This window comes from Lithobates pipiens, unplaced genomic scaffold, assembly GCF_037356315.1.
Source record: "Lithobates pipiens isolate NorthernLeopardFrog02 unplaced genomic scaffold, aLitPip1_a1.2 Scaffold_23, whole genome shotgun sequence".
Lineage (NCBI taxonomy): Eukaryota > Metazoa > Chordata > Amphibia > Anura > Ranidae > Lithobates > Lithobates pipiens.
In genome coordinates, this window is record NW_027507785.1 from 276,250,034 (window position 1) to 276,269,855 (window position 19,822).

Sequence of the window (19,822 nt, forward strand, 5' to 3'; positions counted from 1 at the left end):
CACTGATCTCTGCTTCCTGTGATTGGAGCAGAGATCAGTGTTCACTAGCACACAGCCCAGCCCCCCACAGTTAGGAACACTGAGGAAAAAAATGTTTTTTTTTATATATTTTTGGGGGATATTTATTATAGAAAAAAGTAAAAATAATGTGTTTTTTTTTTCAAAATTGTCGCTCTTTTTTGTTTATAGCGCAAAAAATAAAAACCGCAGGGGTGATCAAATTCCACCAAAAGAGAGCTCTATTTGTGGGGAAAAAGAACATCAATTTTATTTGGGAGCCACGACGCATGACCGCGCAGTTGTCAGGTAAAGCCACGCAGTGCCGAATCGCAAAAAGTGGTCTGTTCATTGGCCTGCAAAATGGTTCTGGTCTGAAAGTGGCTAGATAAGAAGGTGGTTCTTATATTTTCCAGGATCTTGGTCCCATGTAGTTGTTAGGGGGTCAACTCCTGAAGCCCCTGGCTGGTAAGCCCTCTCTTCCTCCTCTCCTTTTGGGGGGTCTTGAGAGAGGCCTTTGGTGGGCTGCGGGGCGGCCTGCATGGACTCTTGAGGCTTGTGTCATGAGGCCCAAGCTTTGGTTTCAGAAAGAATAACTTGTTTGCACAGAGCAGAATAAAAAGAAAAAACTGGAGTTCTACTTTACGTTGGATTGGCCTTGCATATATTTTTATATGCCAAATGTATTCCAGGGATCACAGCCCTCCCCTGACAATGCCTTCATCCACTTTTCTTTGAGCAATCTTTATTCAAGGCTGATTTAATGAAGGAGTTTGCGAATATTCACTTTAGTTTTCCAGTCATTGGAAAAGCAAATTCCAGTTTACTTATTTCATCTGTACTTGATTGGATAATTTTAGTTAATATTCACTTAATTATTAATTACACAATTAATTGTGGAAAGATTCTCAACCCCTTCAGTAAATCTGCCCAATTATCCTGGCTCAACAGTTTCTCATGGTCGGTGATGGTGAACCAGAGGTGGCAATTATGCAAGTCCTGGTGTCTGTACAGTTTGCATCAGTGTTCACAAATGTCTGACACAGATCATCCTATTCTGCAGCCCTTCACCTTGTGACTTGCTATAATATTGCAGCCTGATTACTAGAGAAGAGGCTTTCATAGAGCCTTTGGGCTTAACTGGTGCCTCTTGTGCTGTGAAGCCATATCTATGCAGTGTACTCTATGTAATGCACTCAAGGGATAACCACAGATAGAAATAAATTCTTCAGGTTCTGCATAATTACACAAGATGGTGACATTGATGGGACTGTTTGCTTTAATGAGTGTGGCACTTGTATTATGTTGGAGGCCTCAAATGCTGAACCCACATCTTGCATCCAGTGTGATGTTTATTTAGGGCATCGCTCTATGGCATGCTGGGATTGAGGATGCCCTTTGTAGGTGGATAGAAATGTGCAGGCCTATTATGTGGTTCATTATATCTTCAGATACTTGCTTGTAAATGAATTCTAATGAGCTTTCCAAGCCAGGACAACTGTAATTAACTGTACAGGATGTGATGGGGGTTTTAGAGGCCTGCAGTCAGGAGATAAGAGGGAGGAGAGGTTTGCTGATTGTTGGGTTTAAGCATATTGTATAAAAGTGATATTCCATCAGCCTGAGTGCCTATTAACATAACTACATCTATGGTGATAATCACCCTGATCTGGCCACGTTGCTGCGTTGCAGGCTGGCTGAACCGTATCGGCTGCCATATGAGGTTGGCAGTGAAGTGAACAAGGCTTTCTTTTTACTTTCATTGGAATCTAGGTCAGGCCACCAATATCTGGCTGCTGAAAGGCTCCATCCTGGGAAAGCTACTTATTGAGCGCTGCCAATAGTGGGAAGAGCAGAGATCGTTGTGGAGCCATCATATGGTGATTTCCAAGTCTAGTGGAAATGAAGAACTCTATGTTACACCTCTTCAGTATTTTATTGAGGCTGTAGTGTACCAGCCCACCCAGATCACTTTGTCAGTAATCTGTCGATTCCAGAACACACTTCCCGAAGATGCTGGAGCGCTTACTACAGGCTCCTTGTTGCCTTTTTATTTACAGAAAGCCTCATTAAAAAATGTCAGTATTTAAATTGTGTCTCACAGCCAACAAAGGTAGTCAAACCTGTCTTGGAAGTTTAAGCGTGGTTGGTGAGACAGGCAAAGTCTTTATAACGAGTGCCCTCCTGCTGACCCTTTTAGATGGTCTATAAAAATCTAGCTGCTGTTATTGGTAATTCATGGTTAAAGGAGTAAATGTTTCATTTTATCACACTTGCTGTGTTTACAACATTGATTTAAAGAGGAAGTAAACCCATTACTTCATCTTTCATTCCCTGCAAAGGTAAAGCATAATGGACTACTATGCATCGCTTACCTGACACAGGAGCCAGCGATGTCACCGCTGTCCCCTGTAGTCCGGCGCATCCATCTTCTCGGTGGGTCTCGCTGCTCCGCCGATGACGTCACTCCTGCGCATGCGCACGGGAGCGCCGCGCACGGCATAGACGGTGCCGCGCTCAGTGAGCCTGCTCTTCGCTGTCTGCGGCGCATGCGCCGTAGACAGCGGTGCCTGTCTTTCAGCAAATATCTCCTAAACCTGTAGGTCAAAGTGTGTTGTAAGGGTTTACAACCACTTTAATAGTCCACTGATTGGTTTATTTGGTACCTCGCTTGAAAGGCAAGTGCACTTTTATTTAGAAACTGTAGTGGTGCTCACTAGTCTAGTGCCGAAACCGAAAGTTCAGAATGCACTTGGCCGAAATGAAACCGAAATTGATGATTTTTTAAAAAGTGAAAAAGAAAAATTGTCAGTTTAAAAATATATATAATATTAATAGATCCTCTCTCTCTCTCAATTATCGGTAATTTTTTTCTTTCAACACAGCGCTGAAAAATCAATTTTAGGCCAATAATTTTTGGCGGCTGAAATTTTAATGCATCACTAGAAACTGGTATTCTACCCATCCCCTGCTCTCCTCATCAAATTTGCTATTGGAGGTATAGATGTCAGGTGCATACAAATCCAAGGTCTGCCTGCCCACTACAGGGAGTTGTTTGTATCCTCAGGTGTTCTAGCACCCTCTGAAATCAGGTAAGATTATGGCCTTTCTATAATGGTGATTCAGGGTACATGCCAGGTTATCCTTTGTCATTTAAAGGAAAAAACAAAACAAAAGGCAGGTTCCCTGCATTAGAAGATCTATTATACTCACCTCTCAGATGGTTGATGTCTCCTACCTTCCCTCCAATCCAATATTGAAACCTCAACCAGACTCTTCTGAATTTAAAATTTCCAGATGCCTGTGTGCCCTGTTGCATACTACGGCTCCATCCTCCGAACAATGCATCATTGCTATATCCTCTAATGCAGTGGTCATCAACCCTGTCCTCAGGACCCACTAACAGGCCAGGTTTGCATGATAACTGAAATACATCACAGATGATATAATTTGCTGCTCAGTGATTGCAGTATTCTAGTCTACATCTCCCCAAGGTAATACATAAAACCTGGCCTGTTAGTGGGCCCTGAGGACAGTGTTGATGACCACTGCTCTAATGATGTATGGGTGGGAGAATGAAACCACAGTAGAAGTGTGAATGCTGAAGAGACAGGTGGTGGCTATGGTGCTGGATAAAAAAAAAGTAACACACACAATAAATAAAATATATAAATATATACAGGGCCGGACTTACCATTGGGCTTGACTGGGCTCAAGCCCATGGGCTCAGCCGAGATACATAGCCGAGTGTACTCGGCTCGGCTCCGCTCACAGTCACGCCCAGTCCCACCCTATGATGGACATAACACAGGGACTGGGCGTGACTGAGCCGAGTACTCTTGGCTCTGCTTGGGACTGTGAGAGGACCCGAGAGCTGCCGTGATACACAGGACTCTGTATCTCGGCGGCTCCATTTTTAAACTTCAAGGCTGCAAATGACACTGGGGCAAGGCTGCAAATGACAAGGCAGCAGATGGATGGGCAAGGCTGCATTGATGGGCATTTTAAATGTAAGTTTTTTTTCCTTAAAATTCCCTCCTAAACTTGGGGTGCATGTTATATGCCGGCGCATGTTATATACGCCGATAAATACAATAATGTATAGAAGGTAGGGCCCGAAAGTGACTCAAGCCCTGCCCTGTATATATACACATAAATATATATTACCCTATATGGCAGGGAGCTGCTATAAAGGGATTTTTTTACGGACTGATAAGGATGATTTAAGACCGGGCTCATTGCATGCTGGGGGTAGAAACTTTTTTTAAAAGTGTGTTTCCCTTTTAATCATAAGCCTAAAATTTAAAACACATTTTAGCAGTAGGAAGGACTGAGTTTAGGTGGAAATGACTACATGTACAATTTATATGTGACCTTTCCGCAGTGGTTTGACACATGGGGGGGGGGCATAAGGTGGAACAACTGACTAATTTATATGTGTCAGTGTGTCAGTACAGATGTTATGCTGGAGGAAGATGTGAAGCATCAAAAACATATTTTATGAATAACGGAGCATCTTTCATACATCCTTGAGAATTGTGAGCCATCTATGCCTTACTTGAATATAGAGGGTGAAAATGGTTTTAACTGGTTGTCTCCTAGACGTTGGCCTCTATGCAGATGTAGCCTCCTGTCTAAACTGAAACAATAAAATTATTTGCATTTTTTTTTTTCTTTTTATAAATACGTTGTCAACTTGATGGTTCGATCTATCATTTCAAACTGAATTTCTCTTTGTAATTGTATGTGCCCACGGAGGCGCATATGTAGTGCTGCACATTGGTCATAGTCCATAGGGCTCTACTCTCCCTAAAAAAGCCTATAGGTCAGATCACAGCCGACCCTATGGATTCATTTGATATTATACATTTTCCAAGTGGCTTGCCTTTTTAATTGAGTTCCTTGGTCATTCAGTGATGTACTCTTTGACATGCAGATGGCCAATACATAGTTTCCCTATATCTACACAACAGTGTCACCATTGCTTGTCCTGTCTTCTGGAGGGGGTTTGGGTTGGGGTGTAACATACAAACTAGCATCATTTCTTCACCATTGTAGGGATGTGTCCTCCCCAATTATGCAGTGATGGAAAACATGGGACAATGCAAAGAGGGAAGATGGATAGTGTGCTAAATGATGGTTTAAGTGTACTTATGTGAAGATGAGGCCACTCACCTGTTAAGCCCACCCCTTAAACAGATAGAAGACCCCTCTTGCTGACTTGTCCCTTCCTTTTTTACATGTGATTTTCTGCAGCACCTATTCTTGCCACAACTTATCTGGAGTGATCCTTCCAAGTTGAGCTTAAATATATTGGAAGAACCAAGCCTATTGTCCGGTTGCCCTATAAATCCTCTGTCACAACAGTTGTTTGGTAGATGAGTAGTTTATTAACTGACACAGGGTATGAATTCCTGCACTGCGCAGTCTATCTGACCAACGTCTCATGCATTTTATCCTGAATGTACCTTTTCTGATATTTTTATCCTTTCATTAACCAGGAATTTGCAGGCCGTCACAAGACTTTTCTGTGCCCTATAAATGGACGGCTCAGCTTGAGTTTGGCTAATTAAATCTCAACAGTAGATTAGCTAGTTGTCTAACAACGTGCTATTGTATAGCCTCATAAGACGACATTTCACAAATTGTGGAAACAGAAAATCCTTTAATACCGGTGGTGTTAAAATGTTTGCAGCAAAATTTGGAACTCCTAAACGGTCAGCTGACCTCGTTAAAGCGTATTTCCACTTTTGTAGTCAAATTGGGATCATGCCTACTTTCATATGTCACCATGTTCCCATTCAGAAAGAAAGTGTAAAAAAAATGCTGCTTACCTTTCCATGTGCTTCAAAATCTTACTTATTCTTAAATACATGTTTGCAGTGCGACTTGAAGAGTTACTAAACCCAGGACTCTTCATTCAATCGATCTGGTCTCCCACAATACACAGAACATGAAAATGGAATTATTTTAGTAAATATAAACTGCTAAATACCTTTTTTCATTAGCAGTATATAGCAGTCTTGTGACTTTTTTTTATTAATGTCTGGTTAAAGCTTGTAGGAGGAGTTTTCATTCTCCCCTATCCTCTGAGGCTGCAGGGCCCCTAACCCTCTGTCTGGACAGTGCTGATTGGTCTTGTGCCAATCTCATGCACCCTCCCAAGAAAAAAAAAAAGACAAACCCTCTAGCAATACACACCAAACTGAGCATGTGTAGAGTGACTCCAAAGGCTCGGTCTTATCAGGAGATGGTTTGGGGATGGTGGAAGAAGGGGAGGATCAGAGAAGTCAGGATCAAATAGCTTTTTTTTTTTTACACAATGCGAAGGATTAATCCCTTAGATTCCACAGTGAGTATTAAAATAGAAAAAACTGAGCTAAACCCAAAGAAATATATAAAAAAAAGCAGCACACACTCAAAGTTCAAAAATTCAAGAGCAAAAGAAATTGTTTGCAGTAATTAGCGCTACACTTTTTTTTTGCTCCACAGTGAGTATAACGAGCATGCTTTACTGCATATACAAACGTATTTTACTGTTGCAGGTTTAGTAGCGCTTTAAGCAGGCCATAGATAATTTGATTCTCTTTCCTTCCAATACAGATGGAAGGAAAGAAAGTCGTTTGATTCACCCACAACCCAGGGGGGGCGCCGGTAGCCTTCCTGGCCAGAAGAACACGATTAATGCCAGTGAAGCATTCCCCATTGGCAGTAATTGCATTGCTTTCTGTACCCAAGGCTTGAGTACAATCATCCTGCCCATAGATGGGTCAAATGTCGGCCAGTCCCTGCTCAACCGACCAAATTTCGATCCATGTATGCCTTACCTGCAGGTGCAGGTTCTTACAAGAACATAGCATTGTATAGTGGTATCATTTCACATTTGACTGGTGTTAAGTATGGTATGGCATCAATGTGTATTTTACAAGGGATTTAATACTTTTATAAACATTATATAGAGACATGATGCCCGTGTTGTTCGCAGCAGGTCCTGATTTTAATCTGAATCATTATATTAATTATGTTTTATGTGTTTGTGATATGTGGGTTGTCCCTGCTGATCATGATCTAAGACTACCCATGGACATGTGATCATTGCCTATTCCAGTATATAATGGTCAATCAGGAATTACCATGTGGCTGGCTATTGGAAGGCCTGCGGTCACCTCCTGAGTAACCAATCTTGGGGTATATAAGTAAGGACAATCATTATTTATCCCCCAACCATGACCCTTGTACAAAGTGGTTGTGTTTAATGGTCAGGTCATGCTTGCGGCTATCTGGGAGCACACAGATGGAAATTTGGCCAGTTCAGCAGGAGAAGCCAGTAGATGTTATCCGGATATAGGCGTGGGCCAGAGTACACTTTGTATTGGTTTTTATGGTTGTTTTAAACAGCTCACAAATTTATTTATTTTAGTTTGATAATGCCTTTTAAATGTGCACTTTATTTCAAGCTTTACAGCGGACATTGTTTGTTGAGACGCCTTGTTTAAACTGCATTACAAGGGTGTATGCTTGTTACATCAAAAACATAGCAGTGGAAGGAATACCCGTAATGCCTGCAAAGCTATTGCAACATTTTTTTTCCCTTCCAGTTGCTATGTCTAAAGAGCAGGTGCTCCCTGTTATCAGGAGGTAAATTCTGCCATCTGGTGGGCAAAATGGTAACTGTATCTCTTTCCTAAGTTTGTTTTTAAGCATGAAGTCCCTCTAGTGGCAAGCTTGTAACATAACGTGTAATACAATTTGGTTTTTCAGGTGCCTACAAAGAAGTTGAAGAAGTATGAGAAGGAATATCTGGCAATGAGAGAGAGTCAACTGCAGCAGGAAGACCCAATAGAGAGATACAAGGTATTAAATATAGAAAATGCATTATGTTTACACATTAATTGGAGCAGCACGCAACTGTCTGTAACTCACCCATGATACTCAAGTTGTATCCTGTTTGTCATTTGCTGGAATGCCCATGCGGACCCAGGCGCCTGATTGGTTTGTGTGTTACAGAACCTAAACACTGGACAGATGCTAGAAAGGAAGCTAATACCCCTAACATTTATTGACAGCTGGCTGCTAGGTCTTATGAACATTTGTAGTCAGAAATAATAGAATCAAATATAGCTAATTCCCTCAAAGTGCTTTACAGGCTCAATACCTATCAGAATCTATATTAGTTTGTTCACCCTTGCAGCAACTTGTGTTCTTTGTCCAATACTTTTACGTCCTTATCCCATTTCATGCATACACTGATTAGCCATAACATTATGACCACTGACAGGTAAAGGGAATATCTCATTACAACAGCATCTTAAAATTGGTGGGATATATTAGTGTATGGGGCTATGAAGCCATGGTGACCCTTGTCCACGGCCAAAAGTTTCTACAATGGTCACATGAACATCTTAACTGGACTACAGAGCAATGGAAGAAGGTGGCCTGGTCTGATGAATCGCATATTTATTTATTTATTTTTCATCATGTGGGTGGCCGGGTGCATGTGCATCTCTTACCTGTTGAAGAGATGGCACTAGAAAATAATAGAATCAAATATAGCTAATTCCCTCAAAGTGCTTTACAGGCTCAATACCTGTCAGAATCGATATTGCGGTATAAGAAGGTAAGTTGGCAGAGACAATGTTCTGCTGGGAAACCTTGGGTCCTGCCATTCATGTGGATGGTAGTTTTGGTGTCCATGCCTCAATGGGTCAGGGATGTTTTAGCAAAAGGGGTTCATACTCAATATTAGGTGGGTGGTCATAATGTTATGGCTGATTGGTGTATAATCTTTATACTGTAAGGCACACAAAGCCCAAGCTGGGACCAAGTTATTTTTTTTTTTACTTGTATGTTTCTACATATTTTTTTTTTTTTTATTCTTTATTTAAAGATGTGACACAGATACGTATAAAAATACAACTTTGCATTGCATATAGACTGTGATGAGCACAACAACTATACAAAACAATTGCATGTGAGTGAAGGGAGCCACTCAGTCAGGCTCACTCCACTAGCTCTGCATGTTTTCTTTCAGTAGAAACGGGTATAATCATTTGAGGGCAGTCCATCATTTACTATATTAAAAAAAAAAGGTCTATACTAACCTGACATTGGCCATTGTACAATACCAGACACCTTGTACCAGCTTTGTGTCCTGGTTTAGTTGGTGGGTTGAAGCATCCTCATTACTAAACATGAGAGTCACAAGAATGTTACTGTCATTTTTAGGTAGTCCTTTTTAATGGCATTATGAATGTTATTGAAAGAGAAGAATTGTAAGGCAGGGCGATAACTTTGTGAAAAACATAAAAACCTGCAGCTAATTTGATATTTGGTAGCCATTAGTTACAAAACTTTGCATACAGTGATTGCAGTTTGCATTGCTTTATTCTATATGGCATCTCTGTTTGCACAGTTCATGCACTAAAGCAGAAATCCTCATGTGTATAGAAGATTGCATAGACAATATCCACAGCAATCCCATACATATGGTCTGGGTGATGATATACAGTGCTTTGCGAAAGTATTCGGCCCCCTTGAACTTTTCAACCTTTTGCCACATTTCAGGCTTCAAACTTAAAGATATACAATTTTTATTTTTTGTGAAGAATCACCAACAAGTGGGACACAATTGTGAAGTGGAACGAAATCTATTGGATTTTTGAAACTTTTTTAACTAATAAAAAAATGAAAAGTGGGGCATGCAAAATTATTCGGCCCCCTTGCGTTAATACTTTGTAGAGCCACCTTTTGCTGCGATTACAGCTGCAAGTGGCTTGGGGTATGTCTCTATCAGTTTTGCACATCGAGAGACTGAAATTCTTGCCCATTCTTCCTTGCAAAACAGCTCAAGCTCAGTGAGGTTGGATGGAGAGCGTTTGTGAACAGCAGTTTTCAGCTCTTTCCACAAATTCTCGATTGGATTCAGGTCTGGACTTTGACTTGGCCATTCTAACACCTGGATACGTTTATTTGTGAACCATTCCTTTGTAGATTTTGCTGTATGTTTGGGATCATTGTCTTGTTGGAAGATAAATCTCCGTCTCAGTTTCAGGTCTTTTGCAGACTCCAACAGGTTTTCATCCAGAATGGTCCTGTATTTGGCTGCATCCATCTTCCCCTTAATTTTAACCATCTTCCCTGTCCCTGCTGAAGAAAAGCAGGCCCAAACCATGATGCTGCCACCACCATGTTTGACAGTGGGGATGGTGTGTTGAGGGTGATGAGCTGTGTTTCTTTTACGCCAAACATATCATTTTGCATTGTGGGCAAAAAGTTTGATTTTGGTTTCATCTGACCAGAGCACCTTCTTCCACATGTTTGGTGTGTCTCCCAGGTGGCTTGTGGCAAACTTTAGACGAGACTTTTTATGGATATCTTTGAGAAATGGCTTTCTTCTTGCCACTCTTCCATAAAGGCCAGATTTGTGCAGTGTATGACTGATTGTTGTCCTATGGACAGACTCTTCCCACCTCAGCTGTAGTTCTCGGCAGTTCATCCAGAGTGATCATGGGCCTCTTGGCTGCATCTCTGATCAGTCTTCTCCTTGTCTGAGCTGAAAGTTTAGAGGGGCGGCCAGGTCTTGGTAGATTTGCAGTGGTCTGATACTCCTTCCATTTCAAAATGATCGCTTGCACAGTGCTCCTTGGGATGTTTAAAGCTTGGGAAATCTTTTTGTATCCAAATCCGGCTTTAAACTTCTCCACAACACTATTACGGACCTGCCTGGTGTTTACCTCGGTCTTCATGATGCTCTCTGCGCTTTCAACAGAACCCTGAGACTATCACAGAGCAGGTGCATTTATACAGAGACTTGATTACACACAGGGGGATTCTATTTATCACCATCAGTCATTTAGGACAACATTGGATCATTCAGAGATCCTCGCTGAACTTCTGGAGCGAGTTTGCTGCACTGAAAGTAAAGGGGCCGAATAATTTTGCACGCACCACTTTTCAGTTTTTTATTTGCTAAAAAAGTTTAAAATATCCAATAGATTTCGTTCCACTTCACAATTGTGTCCCACTTGTTGGTGATTCTTCACAAAAAATTTAAATTATATATTTTTATGTTTGAAGCCTGAAATGTGGCAAATGGTTGAAAAGTTCAAGGGGGCCGAATACTTTCACAAGGCACTGTACTAGTTAGTTAAAGCAAGCTTGTGCTTTTCCCTTTCATGGCAAGGTAACATTTTTTTATTAAATTCCCCCATCCCTGGTATAGTTGTCTTTCCTTCTGTCCCCCACTTCTTCATTTAGCACTAGGTGCCAAAGAAAATACCCAATACTTCCAGGAGAAGGTTGTGACTCACTCCATGGAACACAGCTGAGCTTATCAGTGCTGTTTTGGTAGACTCCTAGGCCAAGTCGATACTTTGTGGCATATTCTACAAGGCTTTGCAAAGTGCATCATCTGTATACATTGTGTAGTAACCCAGAAAAGTCACTTTATAAAAATACAATCAACTGAAATCTGCTATCGTTACTGTCGTTAGCACACAGTCCGTGCACATTACAGTACCTTATAAAATTAGCCAAATAAGAACTTTTAAAGTGAACATGCATGAAGCACTAGACTAGAGCGTTAATTCATTTCAATGGGCAGAATAATTATTTTTCTGGCCAATGAAATGAATTAATGGTCAAAACACTTGCTGCGCTTAAATGCATCTAGATGCCTTTACATGTATCAAGCATTTTTTCTGCCGAAAAGGTTATTTAGGAGAGCTGGACAAACTCCCTGTGTGCATGGGGCCTTGGGGGTGATGCCATTTATTGGTTAACCTAATGAATTGTAGTGCAAGCTTTCAAAGCATATTAGTATCACCCTAAATCCAAACTTTAGACTAGCTGGAATAATGGTAACACTCAGAGGTGCTCATACACAAGAGCTTCTGATGGCTCCACAGTCACACTATTTGATAATCTGTGTTTTTTGTTTTTTTTATATTCACTTCTCATGGTATGTAAGACCTGAGCAGTGTCACTATGGCTCTGTGTACTAGACAGAACACTACAAACTCTCCAGCCTACCTAATGGATGACCTACTGCACAATTTTTTTTCCTTTTATGCTACATTCTATTGCCACACAATTATGTAAAATTAGTTTATATCTTGCAGAAATTTTGATTTTTTTTTTTAGGGGTACACTTAAAATGTGTGACTATGAAGGAAGGGATAACTTGGACCAAAAATCCCTCCACTAAACTAGTGCAAAGCTCAATTAAGTCTTCCTAAAACCTAAGATAGTCACGTCTCATTCCATCACAAATTCTAAAAATAAGAGGAGCCACTCAAAGAATTATTGTCAACCCAGTGACCAATTGTACATCCAAAACGACTGGTATCTAATAGAGCTATGGCCATTTATTGCACACTGCGTACAGCTATTTCAGACTTTTTGGCTATCTGTGCTGTGTATGGAAACCATGGCTTCTATGGAATAGGGCTTGGAAGTCAACAAGACAGATGACCAAGAAGGGTATGGTGAGACAAAAAGAACCCTGCACTGAACCAGTGCATAGAATAGTAAAGCCTTCTTAGAACAGAAGATGTTCACATGTCTCATTCCATCACAAATCCCATAAATTGATAGATTATTCCTCAATTCGGATCCATCACAAATCCCATAAATTGATGGATTATTCCTCAATTCAGGATAATGGACGTTTAATGAACAGACTTACGGTAAATTTGCTTGCTGACATTAGATATATTTTCAGATTTGCTTGAGATAAATATATCTGTCTTTGGAGGCAGTTTGTTTTTTTTGGTAAAATTAGTGTCATACGTTCCTGGCTATGTTTACTGTAGTAGCTTTAAGGGGCAGTCCAACCAAAACTTGTTTCACTGTAGATGTTGGAAAGTTAAAGGATCAGTTCATCTTTTTTGAAAAAATAATAAATGCACATATTTTTGCAGAAAAATGATATGCATTTATAATTTTTTTCTGTAGGAGCCTGCAGAGCATTGAACCCATGATCAGTTGATCTTGGGTGCAGGGTTAGACTTTGCAATCATGCCCCGCAGCTTTCAGCCCTTACTTCTGTACATACTGTCAGCTTGAAAGCTGCAGGGCTTGTGAATGAACTATGAATGTGCTAATCAGCGTCCTCACAGTTTATCGAGAACTATAAGCCGCCTGCCACGGTAGAAGATGGGACTTGTGCAGTTCTCTCATTCACAGATTGCTGTGACTGAATGACATGACTTTCTGTGTGTTGGGGGGCGGTGGGGGGGGGGATATCCTAAATATGGGTGTAATGTATGAATGACATGCTCCAAAAAGTGAACTTTGCCTTTAAAACCATGTAACAGTGTCAGACATTTCTCAGGGACTCCACCGGGGACTTATACATTTGTGTTCCTGGGTCTGCACACCTGTGGCCCTTTGAGTTTGGAAGGTCCTCCTTATGAGGCTTCATTCTCCCTTCTGCATTTAGAACTGCATCCGATTTGCATAACATGTGAACCAGACTGGCTTTCAATGGAGCTGGTTCACATATATGCAGGCTGGTTGTGGTGCTAATTAAAAAGGGTCTTGTGCATTGTTTTTGTTCGGTTCTGGTGCGATTGTAACTGTCGAATTAGCACCTGAACCGCTGAGTGGAAACTGCACCAGGCTCTCCACAGAAACTGCCCTGCATGCATATATTTGAACTCAGCCATAGATTACAGTATATCATGGGAAATGCACAAATCTGAGCAGGAACATCCAGAGATTCCAAGTAGACAGGACTCTCTAACACGGGACCTGCTCTTTTCTATATGTCCCTGTTTGGCGGTGAGGGTTCTCTGGTGTGTTTTCCTTGTAATTGCTCCACAATGTGGCCTTTCTACAGACAGGCAAGGCTTCATTGTTAATGATATACTCACCATGACTATGATTAGCTGTCCACCCGGCCATGTCTAACAGACCCTTGAGCATTTTATTTAATTTAGCTAAACAGATTTGGATGATATGCTCAAATTATCCCTTTAATTAATTTGGTTTGAGGATAATTAAAAGGAATGTTAGGTTAAAATTGTAAAATACAGCCATTAAATATCTGTCTTTTTTGTTTTATAAGTTGGTTGAGCGATATATCTTGAATATTGGGATTTAACATGCTGCTAGTAAGCTGTGCACATTGAGGCAGGTATTCTTTATATGGCATATGCCTGGTTTATGCTATATTCACTTAAAAATTGTCTGAGCCTAAAAAAAAATGGCTGCCTCTGATGAATGGAGATGACAGGCACAGTTAAACAGTTAAAATATCCCTTTTCTTTCAGTTTTTCCTTGTAACCCCGATCTTCCCTCTCTACGCTATGTGACTGGGCTCCTGACTGATCAATCCCACACTGTGTTCTGCACTTTCATGGGCTCCTTCACACAAGCACCGAAGGAGAACATGTGGTGAACTATGACTGACTGAGCCATCTTGGACTCCTTGAAATGCCTTAGTATTATGTTAAACTGTTGTAAATATAAATAAAGTTTTTAATATCACCATGCTTTATTTTGTTCCTTTTAAATATCTGATTAATGGTCTGCAAACTTAAATACCTGGTAAATTATTCTAATGGACAACTTTTGAGATGCTTTTTATTTGGTGGCCATTTTTTAGGTACACCTCTTCTTCTAGGTAGGACCCTTTTTGACATCAGAAGCCAAATTCCACGCAGCATAGATTTGGCATGATACCAGAAACCTTCTCACCATTCTCCCTGGGTACATTTGAACACCCAGATCCCAAAGTTTTGTCAGCCACCTATTCACGCTGTGAATTTTCTGCTCCATCTCTCAAATGATGGCCCTGCCATCTGCATGTTGAGATTCCCCAGACTTGATAATTAAGTTTTAGTCTTTAGTTGGCAACATTTGTGGATCCCATGTCCTCTGTAGGTTGTTTCTTTGTTCTTAGGCAACAAGAATAAGGCCTTCTGTTTGTAGCTAAACCTCTTGAAGTTTTAATCCAATATGCATTCAGAGGTTGTGTGTCTGTGTTTTTGCTAGGTTTATGTGAGTAGTTTTCTAGTTCCTGTGAGTTTGAGAATGTCTCCCCGACTTCTGTGTCATTTTACAAGGCATTTTTGATCAACAACAGCTATTCACTGGATAGTTCTTGTTTTTCAAACCCATTTTCTTTCAATTCTGCAGTGTGAAAATCCCAAGAGATCAGTAATTTCAAAAATGATTCAACAACCATGCAAACCATTCCATTGTTAAACTTGCATAGCCCATTCTAAAATTTTATTGAAAAACTACTAAATCTCTTGACTATGTCTGCATACTTGATGTAGAGTTGCAGGCACATGGTTTGGTGTTTGGATATTTGTGTTAAAGTGGATGTAAACCCTCACATATATCCAGTGAAGTGAACAGCCCAGATGATACACAGGGATGAAACAAATCTCCCTACATAAGTCCTACATGTATATCTGCAGTCTTCGCCTTTATATACTGTTTAGAAAGTGCACATCCTGTTATGAGATTTTCTCTTCCTGGTTAGCACTGCAGTGAAGCATGGGCATACAGCCAAGACAGCTGATTGGAGGAAAGGCACACCCCCCCTCTCCTCCATAGGTAGAGACTTTCAGCTCTGTCTGTTGAATAGTTCAGGGCTCTGCTAATCTATTGATAGCATCCTCCCCAACACAAAACTCCCACTGCTTTTATCATATGTGAGACAAAGAACTTGTCAGGAGTTATCAGGCTGATAACAGAAGACTAGAGCAGGAGACAGCTACGGGACATAGTGCTTTGAAGAGAGATGAGAAAACACTGCAGATATATGTGCCCAGCTCAAATTTCATAAATCGGGTTTACATCCACTTTAATTGGGTGTACCCTATATACAGTTCAGCTGGTTTAAAAGGTGTCACACAGACTGCACTGCCCCATGATGGAATTTGTACCTTGTGTTGTCTTCATATTATTGAGAAGGAAGAGGAGCTACTTGAAAGACATTTCTGAAAGCTTATCGCCAGGTCTATGACCACATAGTCATCTCCAGTTAAAAACTGCTTAAATTTTCCTAATACTTTCCTGAATTTGTACATACAGTGACTACAAGTAGTATTCAACCCCCTGCAGATTTAGCAGGTTTGATAAGATGCAAATAAGTTAGAGCCTTCAAACTTTAAACAAGAGCAGGATTTATTAACAGATGTATAAATCTTACAAACCAAAAAGTTATGTTGCTCAGTTAAATTTTAATACATTTTAAACATAAAAGTGTGGGTCAATTATTATTCAACCCCTAGGTTTAATATTTTGTGGAATAACCCTTGTTTGCAATTACAGCTAATAATCGTCTTTTATAAGACCTGATCAGGCCGGCACAGGTCTCTGGAGTTATCTTGGCCCACTCCTCCATGCAGATCTACTCCAAGTTATCTAGGTTCTTTGGGTGTCTCATGTGGACTTTAATCTTGAGCTCCTTCCACAAGTTTTCAATTGGGTTAAGGTCAGGAGACTGACTAGGCCACTGCAACACCTTGATTTTTTCCCTCTTGAACCAGGCCTTGGTTTTCTTGGCTGTGTGCTTTGGGTCGTTGTCTTGTTGGAAGATGAAATGACGACCCATCTTAAGGTCCTTGATGGAGGAGCGGAGGTTCTTGGCCAAAATCTCCAGGTAGGCCATGCTATCCATCTTCCCATGGATGCGGACCAGATGGCCAGGCCCCTTGGCTGAGAAGCAGCCCCACAGCATGATGCTGCCACCACCATGCTTGACTGTAGGGATGGTATTCTTTGGGTCGTATGCAGTGCCATCCAGTCTCCAAACGTCACGTGTGTGGTTGGCACCAAAGATCTCGATCTTGGTCTCATCAGACCAGAGAACCTTGAACCAGTCTGTCTCAGAGTCCTCCAAGTGATCATGAGCAAACTGTAGACAAGCCTTGACATGACGCTTTGAAAGTAAAGGTACCTTACGGGCTCGTCTGGAACGGAGACCATTACGGGGGAGTACGTTACTTATGGTATTGACTGAAACCAATGTCCCCACTGCCATGAGATCTTCCCGGAGCTCCTTCCTTGTTGTCCTTGGGTTAGCCTTGACTCTTTGGACAAGCCTGCCCTCGGCACGGGAGGAAACTTTCAAAGGCTGTCCAGCCCGTGGAAGGCTAACAGTAGTTCCATAAGCCTTCCACTTCCGAATGATGCTCCCAACAGTGGAGACAGGTAGGCCCAACTCCTTGGAAAGGGTTTTGTACCCCTTGCCAGCCTTGTGACCCTCCACGATCTTGTCTCTGATGGCCTTGGAATGCTCCTTTGTCTTTCCCATGTTGACCATATATGAGTGCTGTTCACAAGTTTGGGGAGGGTCTTAAATAGTCAGAAAAGGCTGGAAAAACAGATAATTAATCCAAACATGTGAAGCTCATTGTTCTTTGTGCCTGAACTACTTCTTAATACTTTAGGGGAACCAAACAGAATTCTGTTGAATTGAGGGGTTGAATAATAATTGACCCTCTGAATAAACTTTTCACTATTTAAAAAAAAATTAAACAAAGAAATAACATTCTTTTTTGCTGCAGTGCATTTCACACTTCCAGGCTGATCTACAGTCCAAATGTCACAATGCCAAGTTAATTCCGAATGTGTAAACCTGCTAAATCTGCAGGGGGTTGAATACTACTTGTAGGCACTGTATGTGACATGCTGGATCCCAAGTCTTCTGAACTGCAAAGCTTGGGGGGCTGTGTTACAACTTGGCATTGTGGGCATTTGCCATTGGAGGTCTATTGGCAGGGTGCTCATAGGTTCTGAAGAGTTCAGTAGCACCATCATGATGACATAACGACAAGGCAACAGGCCCAGACTGCAATGGTGGATCACCAGTTGTCTTTTTTGGAGGAGATGCTGTGAAAGGTCACGCGACTTAGAATTTTTATTTGTTATAATTTTATGGGGAAAAATTGGCTCAGATATGGACTTTGTAAGCCTGGTTTGGGTAAAACCAGGCGCCATCTGTGCTTTACAGGTAGAAGTAGTCTTAACACACAAACTTGGTGGATGCTCTAATTCTTTTCCTCTTCAGAATTGTCTGTTGCGGTGTTGGTCCACATTGGCTCCTATTACTTCCTGTCCACATGTCAACCTGTAACCGGGACAGGGAGTGAGGCAAAATCTCCCCAGCTGTGATGTAACCTTGACTACAAACCTTTTCCACTGTATCCAAGGCTATAGTTTTGTCTAGAGTTGGGCTTATTGTTCTCAAGACAGAGAAAATGAAATACAATAAATGATCGTGAAAAAACAGCTCTTCCTTAAACACAGTGGAAAGTTCAGGAGCAGAGTCTAAAATCCAAATAAATGTTTAAGTGGAGCTATATCCCAGGACAAATTATTACTACCGTGGGTTTTGAATCCGTATTCTGGCAGCTGCTGCCATGAAAGGGTAAATGGCTGGCAGCCAGCCTGTAGATTACCTCTAAGTAAAATCAAGAAAGGTTACATCACTCGGCACCCTGCCTCCTATAAACTTAGCACAGCATCATGTAAAATGCTTTATTATCCCTTTTTAAGCTTCTATTTAACAGTAAATAGAATTAAAAGCATTAACTGAGTGTTCTGAGCCACCGGAAGCTGCAGAGCTCAGACAATGTAATATGTACACAACCGATGGTGTTACTCAATGACGTTCATGGATGTCCTCAGCCTATGACTGTCACAATGCCACAAACATATTATACCCAACACTTCTCTGAGAGCCAAACCAAAGAAAAAGCCGAAATTATTTAGAATTATCCACTTTGTAATACTTCTAAGAAGTGCAAAAAAAATCAACATGGCCTTTACACACTTCACAACTTAAAAGGATGAAAAAAGGGGACACAATTTACTACCAATACGTGTGATGGTAGAAAATGATCGATGTTTTTATCGACAACAATACTACTTTTTGTATTTAAAAATTCACAAAGCATCAATGTACATTGTGGACATTGTGCAAATTCATTACCTGTCTCTAATCTCCATCTCCAAGGCAATTCTTTTAGTTCAACTGAACTCCAAGATGGGGAAATATTGTCTAGATACAAGACTTGTTTATTCTTAGTTGAATCTTGGTGTGCTTTGTGTACTTCTTCCAGATCTGTGCAGGGATCCAGCATGAAGTTGTCCCTCTCTGCAGATTTTTCCTGTAATAAAGACCGGTCACTGCTGTTCTCTCTCCTTGTGCAGGGTGACTGGTCTTGTCTCCGCCCCCTTTTGTAGTTTTCTGCAGGCAGTCTGTAGTGGGTGGGGCTTGCTGGCTCCCTTTCTATAGCTCTGCTCTCTGCACAGAATATAGAGCACAGTGATGATGTCACTGCTACTTTTTTCAAGATAATATCAGGATTTGCAAAGGCATTTGGCGCACACAAAGTGAATTTTACATCCTTTATGGCTGAGGAGTATTCTAAGTGAATGTTTTTGTGTCCAAGGTTCAGTTAAAATTTCATGCAAGCAAGTGTTATAGCGCCTACATAACTGGGTGTTTATCCAGACAGCTCTGGACCACATAGTAGTCACATGGGCTGCTATGGCTATAATTGCACCTTTGACTCTAAGGCTAAGTTGAGATGTTTTGAGGGTGTATTAAAAATGCATTGTTGAGACATATTTTTACCCCCCCCTTGAGGGGTGTTTACATGATGTAGTCACAATGCTCCACACTTGTGGCAAAAACTATCCGTTCATGCAAATGGGGCAACATGGCAAACACCCTGCACACAATTGTGCTGCATTTGTCTGCAAAAATGAGTTTAAAGCAAATGAGGAGGAGGAGTTGCATCACCTCCTCACCGCCTCTGAATCACGATCTGAACGCAGGTTGCTCCTCAGGGGAATAGTG

The 19,822-nt window shown here is 41.1% G+C and overlaps 1 protein-coding gene across 6 annotated transcripts in view; it reads left to right on the forward strand.

Moving 5' to 3' along the window:
• RABGAP1L (RAB GTPase activating protein 1 like) overlaps positions 1-19,822 on the forward strand; it is a 613,081-nt gene that overhangs the window by 574,349 nt on the left and 18,910 nt on the right. For 4 of the 6 annotated variants that reach the window (XM_077453242.1, XM_077453244.1, XM_077453247.1 and 1 more), the window contains one exon: positions 7,759-7,851. In XM_077453242.1, the coding sequence (XP_077309368.1) occupies positions 7,759-7,851 (93 nt within the window). Of the gene's footprint in view, positions 1-7,758; positions 7,852-14,270; positions 14,488-19,822 lie in introns of those variants that run through there. The other 2 variants (XM_077453243.1, XM_077453249.1) reach the window with 1 other exon arrangement.